Here is a 22,191-nt window from a genome sequence, read left to right as displayed (position 1 = left end):
ATTATGGCTGTGATGTTAGCTTCTTTCCATTCCCTTGGTAGTCTTCCTTCTTTCATCGACTGGTTAAATATCTTGGTTAGGGGTTCTACTAGCTGCTCTGCTAAGTTTTTTAGGATGTAAGGATGAAGTTTGTCAGGTCCAGGTGATTTACTCTCCTTTAGGTTTTGTAGTCTCTTCATTACTCTCTCTTCAGTAATCGGCCATTGTGTAGTATCTATATTACTTGTTTTAGCAATATCTGGCAAGTTTTTCTGGTTCTCCACTGTAAAGACACTTGCAAAGAAGAGATTTAGCACCTCTGCCTTGTCTTCATCTTCAGATGCCCAAGTGCCATCTTCTTTTTTTATGTCACAGGTTCCCTGTCTTGTCTTCATTTTACTGTTTACATAACTCCAGAATACTTTAGGATTTTCTTTCGTTTCCTCTGCTATCTTGTTCTCATACTTTTGATGCGCTTGTCGGACTATTTTAGTAGTTGCGTTTCTCACTCTTTTGTATTTGTCCCAATCCTCTTCCTTTTTGCTTCTAGAGTATCTTATAATAATAATAATAATAATAATAATAATAATAATAATAATAATAATAATAATAATAATAATAATAATAATAATAATAATAATAATAATAATAATAATAATAATAATAATAATAATAATAATAATAATAATAATAATAATAATAATGCGATAAAAGTGAAAAATTGTTTAAATGAATCAAGGGAGGCTACCCTCATTTTAATTCTTCCTTTCTTTCTCTTTCACGAAGTGCCGAAGGAATAAATACGAAAGGAAAGAAGAAAACGCATTTAGATCTGCTGTTTATTCACAATTAATTTCTTTTGTTTTTGTGGTGTAGAATAATGAATTGATTCAGATAATAATGATGCCGGTTGCCGCTGAAAATGAAGGTACATGAATTGGTTTTTATTGCTTATTAACATTTCGACTTCATTTTCCATTTCCACTTCATCATCATATATCAATTCAATTCTTGAACTTGAGGTGAACGTCCATTTGTCATTTGACACTCGAGCAGTAATAAGCTGATAAATGGGGAAGATGAAAGAAACAATGGGTCGCCTGATGACGTTGATGAAAGGGGTGTTACGGAGGTGCTTTCCGATACGTAATTCGTGCAATTTTAACCTCTTAGCAACACTGTTTTTTTTTTGTTTTTTTTTTTTAAATCCAGATAATAATAATAGTTTCCCTAATTGTACTATTGTTATTGCAGAATAAATTGTTTCCACAAATGCAGCTATAGTTGCTAATGTATCTCAGTGTCTGCTAAAGGGTTAAAAATAGTTGATTTATTTAAACAGAATGAATGGTGCTGTAAGATTAACGGCATCAGCAATGACAAAACTTTTTCAAATCCCTATATTTTTCTCCACTATTTCTCTATTTTTAATAGACTTGATATATTGACAAAGGGCGATTCAGAGACCGGGAATGTTGAGAACTCGATTTAAAATAAAAAGTAAAAATTCATGTTTACTTATCAAAAATATCATAATCACACACTTGCAAAGCACAGCAATCGATATCGGCATTGCTGCAATAGCAAGAGGATAGCTGGGATTAGGGACTTTGCCACAATGATCACCCCTCCAAATCAAATGAAATAACCCATCTTACCTATTATTGGACAAGTTCAAGTGTCACAACAATCGGCACCGTTCATTAGCATCACACCACAATCATGATCACATACTTTTATTTTTTACATTATAGCGTGTCGGTTCCTGTAGTCACAATCATATCGTCAATCTTCATCATACCTTATTTCAACTTGATTAGAATAACAGCATCATGAATTCTCAAAATCAAAAAGAAAGGAGGATTCTATTGAGACTAAAGTTTTCATCGAAGTTTTATTATAATTATATAGTGCAATATCCACTAAACATGCTCAAAGTGCTTTACAAAGTGCCCCTGACCAACAGCAACATTGAACATGTAGGACGAGACATGACGATATTACAATTTTTTCTCCGACAGACAACGCTTTTTAATGGCCAGGTACTTATTTTAAAAACCAAGAGTAGAGTGAGAGAATGTGAGTAAAGAGCCTTTTCCAAGGACCCAACAATGTTACCACATAGTCGCACAGCTGGAGATGGCTTGCTTCTCCATCATAGAAGTGGTGAAGAATTAGGCAATGATTGTTGAGATACGTTGACGTTTTAATACGAAGTCCAGCACTGTGTACACTATTTTTTAAAAATTGAGCTTTTGTATAGCGCAATATCCACTAAACATGCTCAAAGTGCTTTACAAGGGGTCCCTGACCAACAGCAACATTTAACATTTAGGATGGGACATGACGCCTGTTTGGCAATATTACAATTTTTTTCGGACAGAGACAACGCTGTTAACGGCCAGGTACTCATTTTACACCTGAGTACAGTGAGAGAATTTGAGTAAAGAGCCTTCTCCAAGGACTCAACTATACGCCGAGCGAGGCTCAAACCCAGGACCTTCCGATCCGAAAGCGAGTGTCATTGTCATACCACTAGACCACATAGTCGTACATTTTGAAGATTATCGATGTATTTAAAGTGTCAAAATGAGATAATGTGTTCTTTCCCTTGAAAATGGTTATGAGAGCTCAGGAATAATGAGAATTTATGCCAGGAATGGAGGTTCTCATCATAGCTGAGCTCCCACTGTAATCAAAACTTTGAGCAGCAATTTAAATGACTTTAATTTATTTTGATTTTTTACAGAGTTTCCAGAGACTCACATCGATTACAGACAGAAATACAAGACGTTGAAAAAGAAATTAAGATTACTGGTTTATGTAAGTGGCCTATTGAAATTTAAAGCGACATGACTCAATAGAATCGAAAGATAACGCACAAAAAAACTCTGTTTCTGTGGTGATGAAATAACTTTTTAACATGTTCAAATATAAATTATGAAATGGAAAATGTGTACTATCACTATCGTGAAACAAAATGTGAACAATTTCAGTTTTTAAGAAAAAAACCATATGAAGGTTGGCTCCATTCCTCAAACTCAAGAGGCAATTAATGTATGCTACCAATCATGTGCATGGTTCTCATTAAATTGGTGGAATTAAGAACATGGTCCTTCTAGATACTGATAATAATTTTGGAGGCCCTGTGCACATGTAGAGTTCATTAAAGAACCATTGATATTTTGGAATGTCACATGATTACAGTTTGTTCATAACCTGGTTGTTTGGATATATCATATTAATTCTTTCAAAGAATTTTCTCTATAATTCATAGGTGACCCTATGGTATGTGGCTAAAATTAAGGCCTGTGAGATAGTTATGGATGATTATGATTTTATGTCACTAAATTTTGATTACTGATTATTAAATTATGTCAGTTTCACCTGGCAGCAGATTGAAAACTACTGATAAGAATATGCTGTTGTCGTTTATTTACAACAAAATCTTACAATTGTGAAAGAATTATTTCTGTTATTTGTTTATTTATGTAAAGATTAATTATGTAAAGAAATAATTGTTAGATAAGTAAAATCTTTTTTATCAAAAATTTCAGGAGCAAGAATGTTTTCTAGATGAGCTGCGTAAGGCTCAGAGAAAGTTATTGAAAGTCTCCAGAGACAGAAGGTTTGTTTCTTTTTTGCTTCGTTAAACGTTCTGCAGTTAGGAGTTTAATCCATCGATGGCATTATGTGTGATGTTTTGTTAAGGCAGTTTCAATGTCTACTACTACTATAATAATATACAAGGCTTCATAGCCCATTCAACATGGCTTGCAAGTAAGACAGTGATTGTGTAACCATAAATATCAAAACTTGGGTTTGATTGGGAAAAAAAAAATTAGGCTTGGGGCTAAAAATTTTCAGAATTCATGATTAGAGACAACTGTCAATTTCAGTAAGCCGGTGAGCTCTTATTCTAAAGAAAGCCTCCACTACTTCGACAGTGTCATCACAACCACCTTAACATTATCATCATTATATTAATACAATTACTACAACCACCACAACATCATCAACTCTGCAACTTCTTCTACAACAACCAAGACATTGTCATCATGACCATGGCTTCAACCAACATTAAATCTCCATCAAATCTGCCACGACAACCACTTGCCAATGATTTCACCAGTTTTTAATGTTCTCGTTTTCCTTTGTTTGTCTCCAGCTTCTTGTTAGATCGTTTGTTACAGCATGAAAAACTAGATGACTCTTCAGAGGAATCTGATGCTACCAACTCCACAGATACAGAGGATGGACACAGAGAAGCTGGTCCTGCCAAAAAGTATGGTCATTCGTACTTGTATTTAATAATTGTGACCAACTGACTTAAAATGGTATTATGTTGGGGTGGTCTAGATGATTAAAATTTAATTTTTAGTCAATTTTATGAAGCTTGGGATAAGTTTATATACCTTGTAAAGGACAATAGATGTAGTTTCTTAAGTGACAAAAATAAAATGTGACATTTTTCATCATTTTAACTTTAAATGTTTTGACATATGGGTCATCCCGAGTCACAATACCAATTTGAAGCAATGAGTCACAATTCTCTTCAAAAGCCGTTTTTCCTGATTTGGTCATCCAACCATATTAGCGATATGAGACAGTCTATCACAATTTTCTGTTCTTTTTATTTTTTTTTCCCCCTGAAAAGCTAAATGCCTCAATTTGGTGTTACAGTGAAAGGGGTCATTAAGACTTTTTGGAAATCAGGCTTAAAGCATGGAACACTTTCTTCTCATTACTTTTCTGATATGTGCTATGTTGTTGACAATTTTAAATGTCTTATGTAAGCAAATAGGAGTGTCTCTATTGATGGAGCTCCTGGGCCTTTCTTTAAATACACTTTTATAGAAGTCACAGTTTGAGCAAATGAAAAGATTACTTTTGTTTTGACTTAGTTCAAATCCTGCTTCAGGTGGCACAAAGTTGGGAGTCTTTGCAAAAGGCTATTGACTCACCATAAGTTAGTGTGAGATGAACAGAGTTGAAAAGAAATGGCATTCTTTCAGGCTGCATATCTCATCCTACATCCTACATTTTGTTGTTGACTTTAACCAACTGCTGTATCAAAGCTCATTGCTGTGACCTGATTTAGAACGCTCTCTTTGACTCTTTGTCTTCCTTTTTATAGGGAATGCTTGTTGGGGTCATTAACCTCTTTTGACCATCGCTCCTTTGTCATTTTTTTCTTCTGCTGCTGAATTGACCTAAAAATATTTCAAGCACAGACAAGCAAACAAGTATCTACAATTACAATAAAAGTACCATTCATTTCTTGGTAATGATATCAAAGCTTTTTTCATTTCATTTTCCTTTTTTTTTTTTTTTTACTATTCCTATTTTAAAGGCGAAAGATGGCAGCCCATTCTGACGTGGCGAATTTAGCATCATCTGCTAAACATGTAAGTGCTTGTTAATAATTTTGACATTTTAATTATACAGTACATTGCATAATTGTTTCTCTTATAACAACTCTATCCTGAACTGTCCCACTACCGTCCTCAGTAAAACAACCCCACACCCCTACCCCCAAAAAACCCAAGTCTTGTCTATTCATCTCATCTCATCTCATGTAGTTCCATATCTGAAGCAGACGTCGGAGGTCATCTTCCGCCAAGCTGATCTATCTCTTGCCAATTCTATTAAAGCAGCGCCACCTTTCTCAGCTTCATCTGTCCAAGTTCTTATCCCTTTCAAATAAGTTATTCTTTGTCTTCCTCTTATTCTTTTTCCATTCATCTTTCCAGTCAAGGCGAGTACTTCCAAACCAGGGTGGCGGATAATGTGTCCTAAAAATTCCATTTGGCGTTTGATGATTTTTGTTATCAGTGATCTTTTTCTGTTTGCCATTTCTAAAATTTCTTCATTTCTTTTCCTTTCCACCCATGACACCCTCATCATTCTTCTGTAAAACCACATTTCCGCTGCCTCCAGTCTTTTAACCATGGTCTTGTTTATGGTCCAGCTCTCACAACCATATAGCAGCACAGACAGTACATAGCAATCCAGGACCTTGATTTTTGTTTTCATGCTAATATTCCTGTTTTTCATAATTGTATGCAGCTGGTTGAATGCATTCTTCGCCATACCTATTCTTTTCTTTATTTCACAATCTGATTTTCCATTGGATGTTACATTGAAGCCTAAATATTTGAAACATTCAACTTGTTGTATTGTTTGTCCTCTGCTTGTTATTACACAGGCTGGTGGGTTATTATTTTTAGATACCGTCATACATTCTGTTTTAGATATATTCAGTTCCAGTCCCATATTTTCACTACTCCTGACTACAACATCCAGTAATTCTTGTAGTTCATGTTCAGATTCTGCCAGTAGAACCGTATCATCTGCATACCTCAGATTTGTTACATTCTTTCCTCCAATACACACCCCCTTCTTATGTTCGATATCTCTTGATATCATTTCACTATAGAGGTTGAATAAATCTGGAGACAAAACACACCCCTGCCTAACTCCTCTTCTAATAGGTGTAAAACTGCTTAGCTCGTTGTCAACACGCATTGCTGCTTCTTGTTCCCAGTATAAATTCCGTAATATTCTTAAATCTTTACCATCAATGTCCAAGGATGATAGAATTTTGAATAGTTTTTCGTGTTGTACTTTATCAAAGGCTTTTGAATAGTCGATGAAACACATATACAGATCTTTATTTACTTCAATACATCTTTCCTAGGTCTATTCATAGGAAGATAAAATAGTGTAAACTATTCCTTTCTCATAAGCATCATAATGACATGATGATCACTTGTGAGGGAGAGGGGCAACATGGCAGAGTGGAATGGTCCCCGCTTCATACTTTAATAGCAACCTCTTTCCAACGGCATTGTGACCTGGCCTTACAGCTAAAGCTTGAGATATATGGAGCTCGAATTTATCCTGTTTTCTTAATAGTACTAAACAGGATAGGATGGTAGTCTATCTTAAAGTACTTTCCACCAAATCTAAGAAATCCAGCTGCCCAAATACTTCTAGGTGAACGGGAAGGGAGTCAGAAAAAGATCTCAATAGCACCTTGGACCAGAGAAATAATACAGCGAGCAAACCAATCGGCTGCAGTCCAGCCATGCCGTAAAATGAGCAAAGTACCCAGGCCAGACCAGAATGAAATGTTCCAGTCATAAAAATTTGTTTACAAAAATGCACTTAAGCATGGTACAACTTAAAGTTTCTCATTACTCTGAATTTTCTGGCCTAAGAAAGACTATTACACTTTTTTAGCTATGGCTGTTTATATTTTTTCTATCTGTGTTATGCATTACCATTTTTTTCTATATATCCAATCCAGGCCACAGGTAGCAGTAGTTTGGAGTCAGTGGGTACAAAAAAGAAAAGCAAGGGCTCCAAGAAAAAGTCTGGTAAACATGGTGAGTTGAATTCAAACAGTCCATTAGAAATGATGTATGGAAGCTATTGCAGGGGTATTTTAACATCAGATTTTTTTCTCCTTATATGTGTGGATCAAAACAGACGAACAGGACTCGAGATGCCAGAGTGAATATGGTATTGCACAAATACCAGGAGGAACCAAGTTCAAGCCCTGTTATTGATATTTTGTATTTATTTTCTTGGACAAGAAACATAGCCTCAGTTGCTGGCGTTTAATCTCAGCCTTTTAATTATAGAGTCTTATGAATTTCCCTGGTAATGAATTAATTGAATGATATATTTTTATTGTTGTTATGTTATTCTAAAAAATCATAAAATATATATAGTTTGTTGTTGGAGTGATTAAAAACAAATATATATTGGTCCATCGTTAGTGCCAATATCCATCATTACATAATAATATAATAATAATAATAATAATGATAATAAGCATATTTATATAGCGCCTTTCGTCGAAACCTCAAAGCGCTTTAAAAAAAAAATAATCTCAAATACATCAACCAAAGTATCAAAACAATTAAGAGCATAAAAGGACATCAATACATCATCAATATAAATGTCACCTACAATACATTTGAAATTCAATTTAGTAAATATTTCCTGAAAAGATATGTTTACATCATCATCGACATTGTTTCTTCAAACAGGAAATCAGAAGACATCAACACCCGGCCCGAAGGATGCCATCCCCATGACCAGGGAAGAATTGGAGCGCCACCTAGAGTCAAAACAACACGAGTTTGGAATTGAGAAAGCATCAGCATCACTGCCTATGGAGATTTTCAGTAACGATCCCAACCATGACAGGTGTGTATGTGCTGCTACTCAGCTGAAAAACTTACAATATATGTACAGTTTAGTACATGAGAGGTCGATTCGCCTATAGTCAAGAACAAACAGTGGTCTTGGTTTTTTTTTTTCATTTTAATTCTTTTTGTTACCAAATTTCAGCTTCAAAAGGATAACTCAAAGTTACTGACTGACAATGTGAAATAGTTAATTCATAGTGTGAGAGAAATGGGATGATTTGGGTCCTTCATTCCCCTACATCCTTTTATAGTCAAGAACAAACAGTGGTCTCGTTTTTTTTCCATTTAAATTTTTTTGTTACCAAATCTCAGAGGTTAAAGGATAACTCGAAGTTACTGACTGACAATGTGAAATAGTTAAGTCATAGTGTGAGAGAAAAGGGAGGATTTGGGTCATTAATTCCCCTTCATCCTACCCCCCCCCCCCCCCCCTAATACAAAGGATAAGAAGTTATCTCTATTAATGAATTTCTCAAATTTGATCAAATCCCAATTTTGTTTGACTTTCTTCACCCTTCTCCTATTGAAATTGAACTATTTTGGAACATAGATATTTCGTGCCTTATGAAATTGTTTTTCTTTGCTTATTTCTTTACAGTGACCTTGGGGATAATGGTGGAGAAGAAGAAGAGGATGATTTAGTCATTGATGTACCTCACTGAGTTGGAAAGCAGTTTATACTTGTGATGGTTTTTCAAAGTTATGAAATTATTTAAGTGGAAAGACCAAAGTGCATATATTTACAAGTCTGTCATACACTCGCAATTATGGGCTTGATTTAACATTGAAACATTACATTAAATTATTTAGACGTTTTTAGAGTATTTCCACTATAACAATGAGCCCATGACAACACAGGCTATTTGACTCATCGGAATATGCATGTTGGGAAGGACCAATATCAGAATAGATTTTTACAGTCAAAAATTATCCATGTGTTCTAAAATTTGATAATTGTTATGCTTTATTCATTTGCCTTGGATTTCCGGGCTTTCTCGTGCTCAGATTTCTTGATTTTTAAAGAACAGTTAGAGCTCAGTTTCAGATTTTCATGGGTGAATCATCTCTGTAAAAGCAGAGGCTCCTACCCTTCCGCTTTTCGCGGAATCATTCCTCTTAATTGGTCTACATTCCGCTTTCAAGGCAAAAATTCCGCTTTTCAATCAAGAAAATTTTTTTAAAAATGTTAGCTATGGTTTATTTCGTCATCGTCCTCTATGGTCAATCAACACATGTTTTGTGTGTCTGTGCAGTTGATGTCAGATAATGTATTTTAGGGAGGGGGTGGGAGGAGTCAATGACCGAAGTATTATTATTATTGTTGGCTCCACAATGTGAGGTAAATGACCTAGTAATATTATATGTTGACTCCCATCGGTAGTATTATTGAGTAAGCTCTATTTAATTTTAGCGCTGTGTATTTGTGTGTATGTATGTATGTGTGTGTGTGTGCATGCGCCGGCATTTGTTTGATTAGGTGTGTGTTGGGAGGGGGGGGGAAGGTCCTGACAAGGTTAAATCCAACCATTTAATGATTTGCTCTGACACTGCCAGGGCCTGTGTCCTCTATTATTATTTGACCCCCTTTTTAGTCTTTAAACAATTTGCAGTTTTGTAGACATTTTATAGTGTATCATTTGAGGACTTTGGATTGTCTATTACATTATCTGCAGCAAATCATGTCGTAGTTAATATTAATAAGTCGATTCCGCTTTTTGGTCTCAAATTCCGCTTTTTATGTACTATGATTCCTCTTTGGGGCTATTGGGGGTAGGAGCCTCAGTAAAAGGTTTCGATACCTTGTACCTTGTACTGGTCCGATTGCATTGCTGATTTTATCTTATACCCATTGACTGTGTCCTTTCATCAGTTGGTGGATTGTATGAATCAATTGTCAGCGTTTTGCTTACTTTTGTCATTTAAGCGTAGATAAGGGACTGTATAGTAGAAACTGACTTGTCTTTGACTATGGTGAAGCAGTATCAAACCCTATGAGAGGCTTCAACCATAACTGGATTTACTTCCACTAAATTCATTTGGAAAGAAAACATTTTCTTTGTTGTGTTATTGTACATATGTTATATTTTGCCTGTGTTGATCATATTAATAAATAATATGTTGAGGTATGTATGTGTGTTTGTGAGAGAGAGAGAGAGAGAGAGAGAGAGAGAGAGAGAGAGAGAGAGATAGAGAGAGAGAGAGAAAAAAAAAGAGAGAGAGAGAGAGAGAGAGAGAGACTTTTTTCTAATTAAAGAAAAATAAATTCCATTACTTGTGTAAAATGTTATTTATTGGGGACATTTTAAAATTAATTTTACCTCACCACTGCAGGTCTGAATAAAGCTGCGTAGTCTTGACTATGGAGATTTTTTTGTTATAGAAATCTTATACTTCAAATACATTGCAGTCGCTTTATATTTATATCTAACGATCCGGGACCGTACCATAAAAAATGTTATAGCGTAGCAACCAATAATGGCATGGGGGGGGGGGGGGGGGGGGGGTGTATGAAAGTACTTGACTTTGGCTGATTTCTCATAGTTATCTTCATTGGAAGTTTCAACTGGTGCAGGCGACTTGAAATGACAAGAGCCTACAGCTGCGTAGCCCCTAGCTTGTTCTGTTACCAATTATCTTTGCTTGTCCTATAATGATAGGCCACAATGTTGTGCGTTGATTGCTCAACTCTGCTTGAACTACGTCTGCCTAGCTGCATTGACATCAAAATTTGTTGATAGCTGCTGCTTTTTTTTTCTTCTGTGGTTCAAACCCATCCTGTTTGTGGTCAAGCTGTTCAAGGGGAATCCAGAGCTCTGTTCCGTAGATGAGGCAAAGCAAGACAAAATGTTAGCTTTGGTGGCGCTGTGGGTTGCCAAACGTTCATTAGCTAGTTGACCACTGTATCACTCGCCCGTGTGTCAAAGGTATTCTAGTCAGTGCTTTACTCTGTCAAGTTCAGCTTCATAGAAGTAGGAGTGGTCATATGATGCATGATGAGTGACCAGAGATAATGATAGTGCAGTTATCATGAGCAATTTTGTCTTGCTTTGCATCACTTACTGAATATGTCTGTTATCAGGGACTGGATGTCATTGGTAATTTTCATGGACCAGAAATTTTGCCTTAACTGTTGATTACCACTATACAGGGTTTTACTTACTGTACGTCATTATATTTTTTTTGGACTACTAATGGCACATTATATTAGAGAAAAAAAAAAGAGGACTTGGACATCATATCGCTATCGAGAGGATGTTAGTTGAACTATTGATTAAAATGACTTATCAGTCTTGTTGTGCGACACACGCCTTGGTCATTGTGCATAATTTGAGATCACCTAAAAGTCTCATCCAGACATCAGCACAGGATCCCACTAAGAGGAATACACTCAAATGCTTACATTATAAATTCAAAACACCAAATATAATAATGCGAGATGATTTACAAGGAAAAAAATATCATCTCCCAAAACAATAACTATACATTTGACTGTTTCCCTCCCAGCCGAGGACCCTGGCCAGGACAAAACCAAGTAATCTCATTCCAAGACAAAGACAGAAGGTAAATTGGAAAACAGCTATAGGGGGATAGAAGACACAGTAAGTGCCTCCCTGCCCACTATGGGAGGCCAGGAACCCCACCCAGACTAACATTCTCTCATTGCACTCAGGCAGGGTTGCCAATTTGGTAGATTTTCTGCCAAATTCCTTTTTTTTGGCAGAATTTGAAGTCGTCTCGCAGAAAAAGAATCGGTTTGGCAGATATTATTTTCCACGGCAATTTTTATGTATAAGTGATTTTTTTAAACTTGGGAAATGAAAAAAAAATTATGACATCGGCCTTTCAAATTTTTTGTTTAACAAAACTGATGAGTTTTCAAATAAATAGTACGGTTTGGCAGATTTTTGTGGTATTTGGCAGATTATTTTATTCCACTTGGCAGAATGCCTTAAAATAATCTGGCAACCCTGCACTCGGGTGTAATGAAAACAGTAGCCTGCCACTGCCAGTAACAACATTGTCTCTGTCTAGCGCCTCATGGGCATCAGGTCTTATCCTACGTGTTATTGTTATGTGTTGCTTTTGGCTTGGGACCCCTTGTACATCGATTTGAGCACATCCGTGGATTTTGTGCTGTATAAAAGCTCAATTCAACTGAATCCAGCGTTTTAAACAAATTATTTTGTCAGAATACAGCAGTATGGCAGGGGATCTTTGGACTTTGCCTGACGGGGTCTTGGGGGGGGGGGGGGGGAAGGGTCAAGTCAACTGTTCTATTCCACTAAATCTATTTTCCTTTTGTCCATGTTACTCTCTAACCTGGTTCTGGAATGAGATTTATATTTAGTTTAGCTCTAACATTTTTACAGGGAGAGGGATTCCAGACCTCCCACAAAAGGGCAGCATGGCACAGCAGTGAGGACATTGCTTTGTACCCAAAAGGACCAACTTCAATTCCTCTTTTTCAAGCCATCTTGACCTAGCTCACTTTGTGGCACTGCAATGCAACCGACTCCTGGGATATTCCAGTCTACCCTTGGAAATACTGAGATCCTACAGAAAAACGTTGCTTTGGGGATGATTAGAGATGATTTTATTTATTTATACAGATTTTCTTAGTAGCTTCAGCTTTGACAGATAAAAACCAGGAAGGGGTTCCGTTGGCCACAAGGATTCCCCCCCCCCCCCCCCCCCCCTCACTTGAAGAGGAATATTCAGTCTTTTGGGGGGCCAAATTTGGATTTTTTTTCATTCAGATTCAGAATACATATTCTGGATTGCTATTGATAGTTTGGTTCTTATGAGAATATTATTCGTTTGTTGTTCAGGACAGGCCTGTAATTCTTAGCTGGGAGATAAAAATGAAAATGTGCAAATTTTAACATCTAAAAGTGCTATCCAGACACAAGCAAAGGATCCCGCTATAAAGGATACACTCAAATGTTTACAAAGTACAATATACAGTATTCAAAATTGATAATTATAATAGAACATAACAGTAACTGAGAGAAGCAGCTGGCCACCAATGCATTCAACCAACTTCAAAGTTTACGGAATAGAAATAACATAATGAGAATATACGAATACAGATTTACGAGACACTGCTTATTCCCATATTGACATATAATTGTGGAACATGGGGCCTCACAAAAAATAAATTTGGAAAGTCTGGATTCATACCACCGCAAACAATTGCGTTGTGGCATCGGAATCTATTGGCCAGAGACAATTACAAATACTGATCTCTATGAAAGAACCAGGATCCAATAATAAAAGAACAGTGATTGAGGCCATTTGGTCACATCTTATGTCGAGAAGATGACATCCCAGCCGAAACTACAATTACAGAATATTTCCTACATGGCAAAAAATATGAAGGGAGACCACCAACATCAATGGTAACTACCCTGAACTAGGATCTCTCTTCATATCAGAAATTTCTGAATTCAGATGAGGCAGAATTAATCCCTGATGAACTAATACAAACTGCAGTGCCCTCCGTACTAAAGTCACAAGATCTTGACATCCCCAAAACTCTGGCCTAGGACTTGACCAATGAAAACGATTAACAACATGGATAGAGAGAGCAGCTATACTCCTCGAATTTTAAAAACTCTCTGGCTGAATCACACAATACTCAGCAAGCATCATTCAGGCTTCGAGGTTTATTTTTATTGTTTTCACGGCGCTTGCAACACATTAAGGTCATATCAGCGCCAGTAAAAAGGAAGAAAATAAGATAGTAAAAAGTTCTAGAATTACAATTAAAGTGGCCAAGAAAAGAGAAGACAAAAGGGGAAATGGTTCAAATAGGACACAGAAGTAGATTCCAAGAGCACACTGTCAAAGTACTTAGTTTGAGATTACCTAAAAGTCTCATCCAGACACAAGCACAGGTCCCGACTAAGAGGAAAACACTTCGATGCTTACTACTGCTACTGAGAGATGATTTACAAGGAAAAAAATTATCATCTCTCAAAATAGGTAAGTCCCCTATTATAAATTCGACTGTCTCCGTCCCAGCTAAAGATCCTAACCAGGACCAGGTGAAAAACCGAGCAAACTCAATCCAGAACAAAAAGGAAAATCAGATTTGGAGGATAGAAGATACAGCAAGTGACCTCTTGCCAACCATGGTAGGTCAGAAGACCCCACTCAGGTTTTTATGTTTTTAAGGGTTTTACGGCGCTTGCAACACATTTAGGTTATATCAGCGCCAGTAAAAAGGAAGAAAATGGGATAGTAAAAAGTTCTAGAATTACAATTAAAGCACCAAAAAAAAAAGTAAGACAAAGGGGAACTTGGAACTGGAACAAATAGGGATCAGATGTAGATTCCAAGAGCATACCACCAATGTACTTAGTTTGAGATCACCTATAAGTCTCATCTAGACACAAGAACAAAATCCAACAAAGAGGAATACACTCAAATACTTACACTATACATTAAAAATAACAAATATAATAATACATAACAGAGAGATGATTTAAAAGAAAAAAAATTTCAAAACAATAACTATACATTTGACTGTTTCCCTCCCAGCCAGGACTCTAACCAGGGCCAGGACAAAACCAAGTAACCTCATTCCAAGACAAAGACAGAAAGCATGTTGGAAAACAGATATAAGGGGATAGAAGACACAGTATATACCTCCCTGCCCGCTATCGGAGGTCAGGATCCCCACCCAGGTTTAAGGGTTAATCAACAACTCTATGAAAATTGAGATGATGGGATAAGTTTAAATGTTAAAATTACAGACCATCACATAACCTTTGATCCCACAAGGACCAGGGGAAAAACACAAAAACAAGCAATCTCAATCCAGAACAAAGAGAGCAACATGGGAAGGGAAAATAGACACAGCAAGTGACCTTTCTGCCCAACGTGGGAGGTTAGATGACCCCATCCAGACAGATCATTATACATTAAAAACAAAAAATAATTATAACATTACAAAACACACAGGTGATTTTAAAAAGGAAAAAGAAACAAGTCTTTCAAACCATAATTATTCATTCGACCATTTTTCTTTGAGTCAAGGCCAGGACAAAACCAAGTAATACCATTCCAAGACATAGGCAGAGAGCAAGTTTGAAAACATGCAGGGGGATAGAAGACACAGTAAGTGACCTCCCTACCTACAATGCGAGATTTAAAAAAAAATCCACCTAGCCTTTATATCAGATAATTCTTTACTAATAATATATAGGAAAAAACAAATTGGGACTTTGACACAATGTCACCATGAACAGGATGTTGTTATAATTGGGTTTCAACGAACATCTATAATGATACTGGAAAACAAAACAAAAAAAAGTGTTAACAATGAGTAAAGACAAAAACTTATGCAACTGTCTTGTTTGTCATTTTATTATTTCCTCACATGATAATGATGCTATAAATTCATAATGAAAGACCAGACAGTATGTAAACAATGACTGTGAAGTTAATTATTAATTGGAAAACCATATTTGATTTATCAAATTAAAGGAATATGACAAATTATAAGGCATTAGAATAAAACCACCGGTGCCTATTGTGTAATGGATTAGAGCACACATCATTCTGGCCAGAATAATACTCAATTCAGCTCCTGGGCTTGTGACCCAATGCCCGCAATTTGGGGAAAAAGGGAGGCAGAAGGCATCTAGGAGTTAGGAGTCGTGACCAAGATGTTGTCCAGCTTCCGTTGACTCTAGAGACGTCCAACACTTTATGACTTCACAGACAAAGGGACCTGGATCAATCCCAGGAGAAGTCGATATTTTTTCCTGGACTCCCAGTACCGATTTGATAACTGAGTTTGATCTGGTAAAAAGTTCTTTTGCGATACACTAGCATCCTATCGAAAGGTAGCATGCAATTGCTATTGTCCGTTTAACACTAATAGAAACTGGGAAATGAATATTACTATATGGAAACTGGGATGAACTCCAGCTCTATGAGTCTTATATAAGTTCATGACCATCATTAAAATACACATGTCAGCTCTTTGAACACCGGTTTTGGTAAAAGCAAATAAAATCATTTCAACATTTAAAAATTTTAACCACTTAGTTTGCGGCAATAATCATAATGTGAATCCTATCCACACTCATTCCTAAAACAGAGTGTTTATAACAGACCAAATAAATTCATTTGCATATATAAATACACAAAACAGGCAAAACAAAAGTCTGGATATCAAAGGCATCCGGAACAGAGGTCTAAATTCTTTTCTTCATGAACTGGAAGCACAATGATACCAATAATCTCTCTACCACACCCTTATCATTTTGTGGTTGAGAAGAGTTTCATTAACTCCTTCTCACAGATACCTTCTATCAAGATGCTTCATTCAAATATGTTGACCCTCTGATGTATTGGTTGTCCAGCTCCAAGCAATAAAGGCTTTCTGGAATAAGGTATACTTAAAATATAAAAATATGTATCTACTGTGAACATTATCACATCCGAGTATCATTATTTCACACATTGAATGCACATTCAGAAACACTATGCTAATTATTTGAGTATCTATGACAACTCAAAACATCACTCATGTCTGTGTCAATTCTAATCCTTAAATTCAGAGCCAAATTCAAAAGAAATTCCAGGTTACCCTGTGAGCACACACCAATTATTTCATATAAAATACAGACATCCAACTGTCACCCAGATAGTAAGGATGTCAATGTAAATTAATAACATTTGCACATTTTGTAGATTGAAGTTGGTAGATCAGAATACTGTAACCCAAGACCCTGCTTTTTAAGAATTATTATATCACATAAGCGCAAGTTCAAAATCAAAGTGTTCAACTCCTTCCTGTTGAATTCGAGTTACTAGTACCACTGGTCTCCTCTGAATGTTCTGACATTGGCACATCACTAGTATTATCATCTTCTGTTCCTGGTGAGACGTCAGCTATCTGAGATGAACTGTCCACCTTTTTGAATCCTAGGAGCTCAGCTGTGCTCGATGATGCGGTAATAGCTTGTTGGGCATGAAAGATTTTGTCTATGATGGCGTTCTCATTGTTGCGTTTCTCAACATCCTTGATGGGAGTCCAGGACTGATCATACTCCAGCCTGTAAGCTCCGAGAAATGCATGGGGACATGATGCACCCCATTCCTGAGGACAGCAAAGACACAATGTTTAATACTCAGGATCATGTACTCATCAAAGGCTGTGAAGTTTAATAAAATTAAAATCATGGGGTCTAATTAAAGAGAGTCTGATAAGATTCAAAATGGCACTGGAATGAAATTCATTGCTGAATATACAGTGTAACTCCTGAATAATGACATCGCCTGGGACTAGAAAATTATGTTGTTATTCCGGGGTTTTCAAGACGGCAGAAAAAGGGGGAGTGGTGAGACTTGTGAATACAAAACGGTGCAATATTATCATTGTTTTTATCATAAACAAGGCTGGAATGTCATTTAACAAAACTAAGAAAAAATCTAGTGCTGATATGATAATACCGTACAAGAACACACATTTAGTTTTTATTTTAATTCCATGCAATAAGGTGATGAGTTTTGAAAACTGAAATTTTTATTTATGTACACCAAAATTTACAAGCACTTAAAATTAATAGATCCACGTCTTGCGATATTAAAAAAAAAAAAAAAAAAAGCAAAAAAACCCAAAAAAACAACAAAAAGGGTATTTACCGTAATAATATCAAATTTGAATAATGTTCAGAACAACTAATTTTTCAAATGATGATAAAAAAGTAAGTAAATGAGGCTGTTATTATTTTCCCACTATCCCAACATTATAAGACCATAAATATTCATAATTGCCTCCATTAGACAGGGCACTGCCTGATACCAGGTAACCTCCACTGATCTCAGACAGGTAGCTAACACTGACAGGGAAGGTTAATGGACGGACTCTTGAGAGTTCCATCCACATCTTTTGCTGTGATTCTATATGAACTAACGCTGATTCCATGCAGTGAAATAAACGTGTTCTGATCGGTCGGTCACAAAGTGATCTCATTGGGGGGGGGAAACATGACATTTTTATTGGTTAAGAGTACGGGATGACGATGAAAAGGTATCAAGCATTGGCACCAACTGCCGATTATTGTTATTACGATGTCACTTAACAGTGGTTTTACTGAAATGTATGTCGCTATTTCAGGGGTTTTATCACTAACAACATATAGCAAAATAATTGGGACCATAGGCCAATGTCGCTATCCAGAGGTTGCACTGTAGTTAGTACACTCAAGACAAACCAAGGATTCCAAACAAATTTTCATACTTCCTAAAATTAAGAACATTTTATGAATCACCTCAGTGTTGTGAAGACAATGACAGAACAATTACTTGTTGGAAAACAGAATATGCCCTTTGATCGGTTTAATATATCTACAGCTTCCCATTAGTCATTGTTTACATAAACCTTTCTCCTGCCGGATAAATTCAGTTATCATGACTGAAAAATAATATTCTGGTATTTTTTTGCCACATTTGTGATAATTTTCTTGATGTCTTGACTTTTATAACGACATATCACTTTCATGGTCCTTACCAGGCCTGAAGACGATCTGTACACATTAATTTGACCACACAAACAACGTAAAACATAGTGCAAAATCTGTCTGTACACAAATCAATGGCTCTCGCCTGCCAATGTAGCCATCTTATTAATAAAATTTCACTTTTCAAACTCTTTAATTCTTTATATAATTTTACAATACAGCTCATTGTTTTCAATTCCATCTTTTCCGACCTGCAGGATCCCAAAGAATAGTTTGGTGACTCATACACTTGTGATACACAAGCCATGCCATTGCTTACCTGTGGTGACAAAATGCTGAGATAGGCCTGACCCGACTCTCGTTCGTAAAGATAATACATAGTGCCTGGTTTCTTCACCAGGTTACATGCAGCATGATGCAACATTGAGTCTCTTCTGGCATCTTCTAGAACCTGGGTGGGGAGGAGATATTGTAATTTGCCATTAAACACAAAACCTTGTCTACACATCTATATAATTGTTTTGGAATTCCTATGATCCGTGGTTTTGTTGACAGCTATTAACACAAATGGAGGTCCCCATTAACTTAGCGGTCAAGAATTCACCTCACAAGCAAAGATACGAGTGTCAAAAACTGGGCAAAATTTTTTTTTGACCGCCTGTCTATTCAGCAACGATTGGCGAGTTGGTCTTTTTGACCTAGAGGAAAGCACTGTGCAATAGGTTGGCATCTTACCAAGCAATTACTACTTTATGTTTAACACAGGATAAACCCTGGCTCTATGGGCTTTATAGTTCTGAAGAAGTTTTTTTCTTTCTTTTTGTTTAAGATAAAAATAATGTTTATATTCCCCGGCCTAAAAGAAGCAGGTTTATCACAAATACTACAAAAAATACTGATAATGGCAGGGGAGAAGATGATAGTAAAATCTGACGCAACAGCATAGTGGCCAACTTTTCCAAGGGCAAAAACAGAACATTCAGGGGTGTAAAAGCTCTTTGGCCCATTATACCAAGCCCAACCTCCCCTCCCACCTCGGATTGGAGAAGGAAGGTGGGTTGAGGGCGGGTGTGTGAGTGCAAAATCTTCCTTAAAATTAAAATCGAGGTAGAGATGATTATGATAGGATGGAAGTTGTTGTAATAAAGATGATGTAGCAGTTGTGGTGTAATGTGGTCATGGATGTTGAAGGGGTGATGTAGTGGTAGTTGTTGCTGTGTATATTTTCTCATGCTTTCTTACTCTTCTGCTGAAAAGACAAACATTAACAATAACAATAACAAGAGAGAGAGAGAGAGAGAGAGAGAGAGAGAGAGAGAGAGAGAGAGAGAGAGAGAGAGAGAGAGAGAGGGAGAGAGATTTGAGGCTATCATCAGGTGCACTACCAACATACCATTAACCTGTCATCTGCATTTATTGCCAAATTGGGACCTAAAATTTGCCAAAATTTGCCAAGAAATTTGTCAAAAAGACCAAAATTTGCCAAGGAGAACTAAGCGTTTCAGTACAAATTAACATGCAATACAGAAAAAAAAAATATATAAAAGACAATTTATTACATTTAAGGCTATATTTATTACAAAGTTGTTACAAAGATTTTAAAGGATCATTATCCGTAGAGAGTAGCTTCCATTGGTTTGGGCCCAGGCAAAGCTGCAACATTACTCAAGTTTCGCACTTTTTTTTCTTCGTTATTTTGTTTTCACTTCTTTTTTTCCCCAAAATTTGCCACGCGATTTGCCAATTTTCTCAAAATTTGCGGATCGCCCTGATATTTGCGGCCGCAAAAAATGCAGATGACAGATGAACCATTGCTATTTTAAGGCAATTTCCAATGAAAATGCAATGTTGACTCACCTTTCTCGCCTGTTCTTGTAGGTAGCGTATCTGATCAGCTATTACTGTCAATTTGTTGCCTGCATTTGCTTTGGTGAATTCGTCAGCCTAAAAATTTGTGAAAAATAAAAACGAAACTGATAGAATCATAAGATCACACAGTCGAAGATGAGAACAAATAACCTAACAAATTCATTCTATTTATTTCTACATCAAACACCAAAATGTATCTCAAGAGTCAGAAGAAACATCCAGCCAACGAGAGGATGCACATGTGAAATTTATTTGAAAGAGTACAGGCTAATGTTAATGAGGAATTAATTGAATGACATTCCCGGAACGGAGTGTTATTCAACACCCAAACCAAAACGCAGATGTATATCACGACAAATGCCTTACCTTTTGAACAGCCATTGCTAGCTGTACCAAATCTGTTGGGTCTGATGGTTTGTTAGTCTTTTTGGAATTGACCAGTTGCACACCCATGGGGCGGCTGTTGGCTTCAACCAGAGCCACTGCAAAAAGATTTTTAATAATTATTACATAGTCCAACAATAGAAAAAAAAAAAAGAAAGAAAAGAATGAATGTTCATAACAATTACAAGAGAAAAGAACACAATACCCCTGAAAAGATCTTTTGAACTTACCTGCACTACTACACATGTTTATATTTATAAATGGTGTACACAAATAATAAAAAAAAAGAAAAGAAAAAAGAAGACAGAATTTTAATTTGAAAAGGATGTTGAAATCAAGACTATATATTTTGGTCTCAGTTGCATCAAATAAACAAAAATAATTACAGACAACTCCTCAAACGGGACGGTTACCTGCTTAAAGCAAAGCGCTTTCTACAATTCTATTTAACAACAAGCACCTATGTAAGCACTGCTGCTGATGGGACAAGTAGGCTCAATGGCAGAAAGATGACCCAATTATACAGATAGTAATGCGATAAATGGTTGAAAATGGCGCATACTATTTACAGTACAGGCTATGTACATAACAACAATGATAAAACAGACACACAATTGGGTTCGATTGTCAGACCTGAAAATATGTGTATGTATGTTGAAAGCCATTACCAAAATCAAAATGTATGTATGTTGAAAGCCATTACCAAAATCAAAATGCCTTAACATTTCTCAGCTCAGGTCGGCTTAGAATATTTATTGTGATTTCTGTAAAGGAGACATTTCATTCATTGAAAAAAAAAAAGAATTAAAAATTAAAGCAAAGAAAATGTGTTGGCTTCTATATTTGTTGAAGTAGATGGAAGAGAAATCCATGTAAATATTATCGTAGTGTTTTTATACACCTCCATTGACGGTGTATCTTAACGGATCGTTTTTATACACCTCCGTCACGCATGCGCATTCCACCCAATTTCATTAGCGATATTGTGTTTCTGTATTTGGACGTGGCGAAAGTTATATTGTGACATCTGTAGGATGTTTTTGTTAATAAATTTATATAAAAATATTAATAATTTAAAAAATCGAAATATAAAACCAGGAAATAGAAGTTGCATTGAAGGTAAAATAATGTTTTAGAAAGACCTTATTAAATGTGATGGACAATCAGGTGGCTAAGTAGCGCAGTGGACAAGCTGTCAGACTCCAACCTTGAAAGTACCGGGTTCGATTCCCATTGTTGGCATTAAAATTATTTTTTTT

General features: G+C 36.3%; 2 protein-coding genes across 2 annotated transcripts in view; one reads left to right on the top strand and one right to left on the bottom strand.

Annotated features, from left to right (window-relative positions):
• The first annotated feature begins 731 nt into the window (after positions 1 to 731).
• On the top strand, positions 732 to 10,469 carry LOC144969110 (uncharacterized). Its single transcript, XM_078908168.1, has 8 exons — positions 732 to 907; positions 2,729 to 2,802; positions 3,537 to 3,607; positions 4,148 to 4,264; positions 5,333 to 5,387; positions 7,292 to 7,370; positions 8,040 to 8,199; positions 8,800 to 10,469. Exons 1-8 carry the CDS (start codon positions 880 to 882, stop codon positions 8,861 to 8,863), a joined length of 648 nt encoding a protein of 215 aa, XP_078764294.1. The 5' UTR covers positions 732 to 879; the 3' UTR covers positions 8,864 to 10,469.
• Positions 10,470 to 15,554: 5,085 nt separating this feature from the next.
• The window catches only part of LOC144969109 (uncharacterized protein C1orf50 homolog), a 7,439-nt gene continuing 802 nt past the window's right edge, over positions 15,555 to 22,191 (bottom strand). Inside the window, exons 2-5 of the mRNA XM_078908167.1 lie at positions 20,915 to 21,030; positions 20,537 to 20,623; positions 18,999 to 19,130; positions 15,555 to 17,316 (exon numbers count right to left, since the gene is read on the bottom strand). Of these exons, the coding sequence (XP_078764293.1) occupies positions 16,999 to 17,316; positions 18,999 to 19,130; positions 20,537 to 20,623; positions 20,915 to 21,030 (653 nt within the window). The 3' untranslated portion in view covers positions 15,555 to 16,998. The remainder of the gene's footprint in view (positions 17,317 to 18,998; positions 19,131 to 20,536; positions 20,624 to 20,914; positions 21,031 to 22,191) is intronic.

This window comes from Berghia stephanieae, chromosome 3, assembly GCF_034508935.2.
Source record: "Berghia stephanieae isolate SIO BIC M18660-M18661 chromosome 3, UCSD_Bste_1.3, whole genome shotgun sequence".
NCBI classification, from domain to species: Eukaryota; Metazoa; Mollusca; class Gastropoda; order Nudibranchia; family Aeolidiidae; genus Berghia; species Berghia stephanieae.
This window is presented reverse-complemented; position numbering and strand designations above follow the sequence as displayed.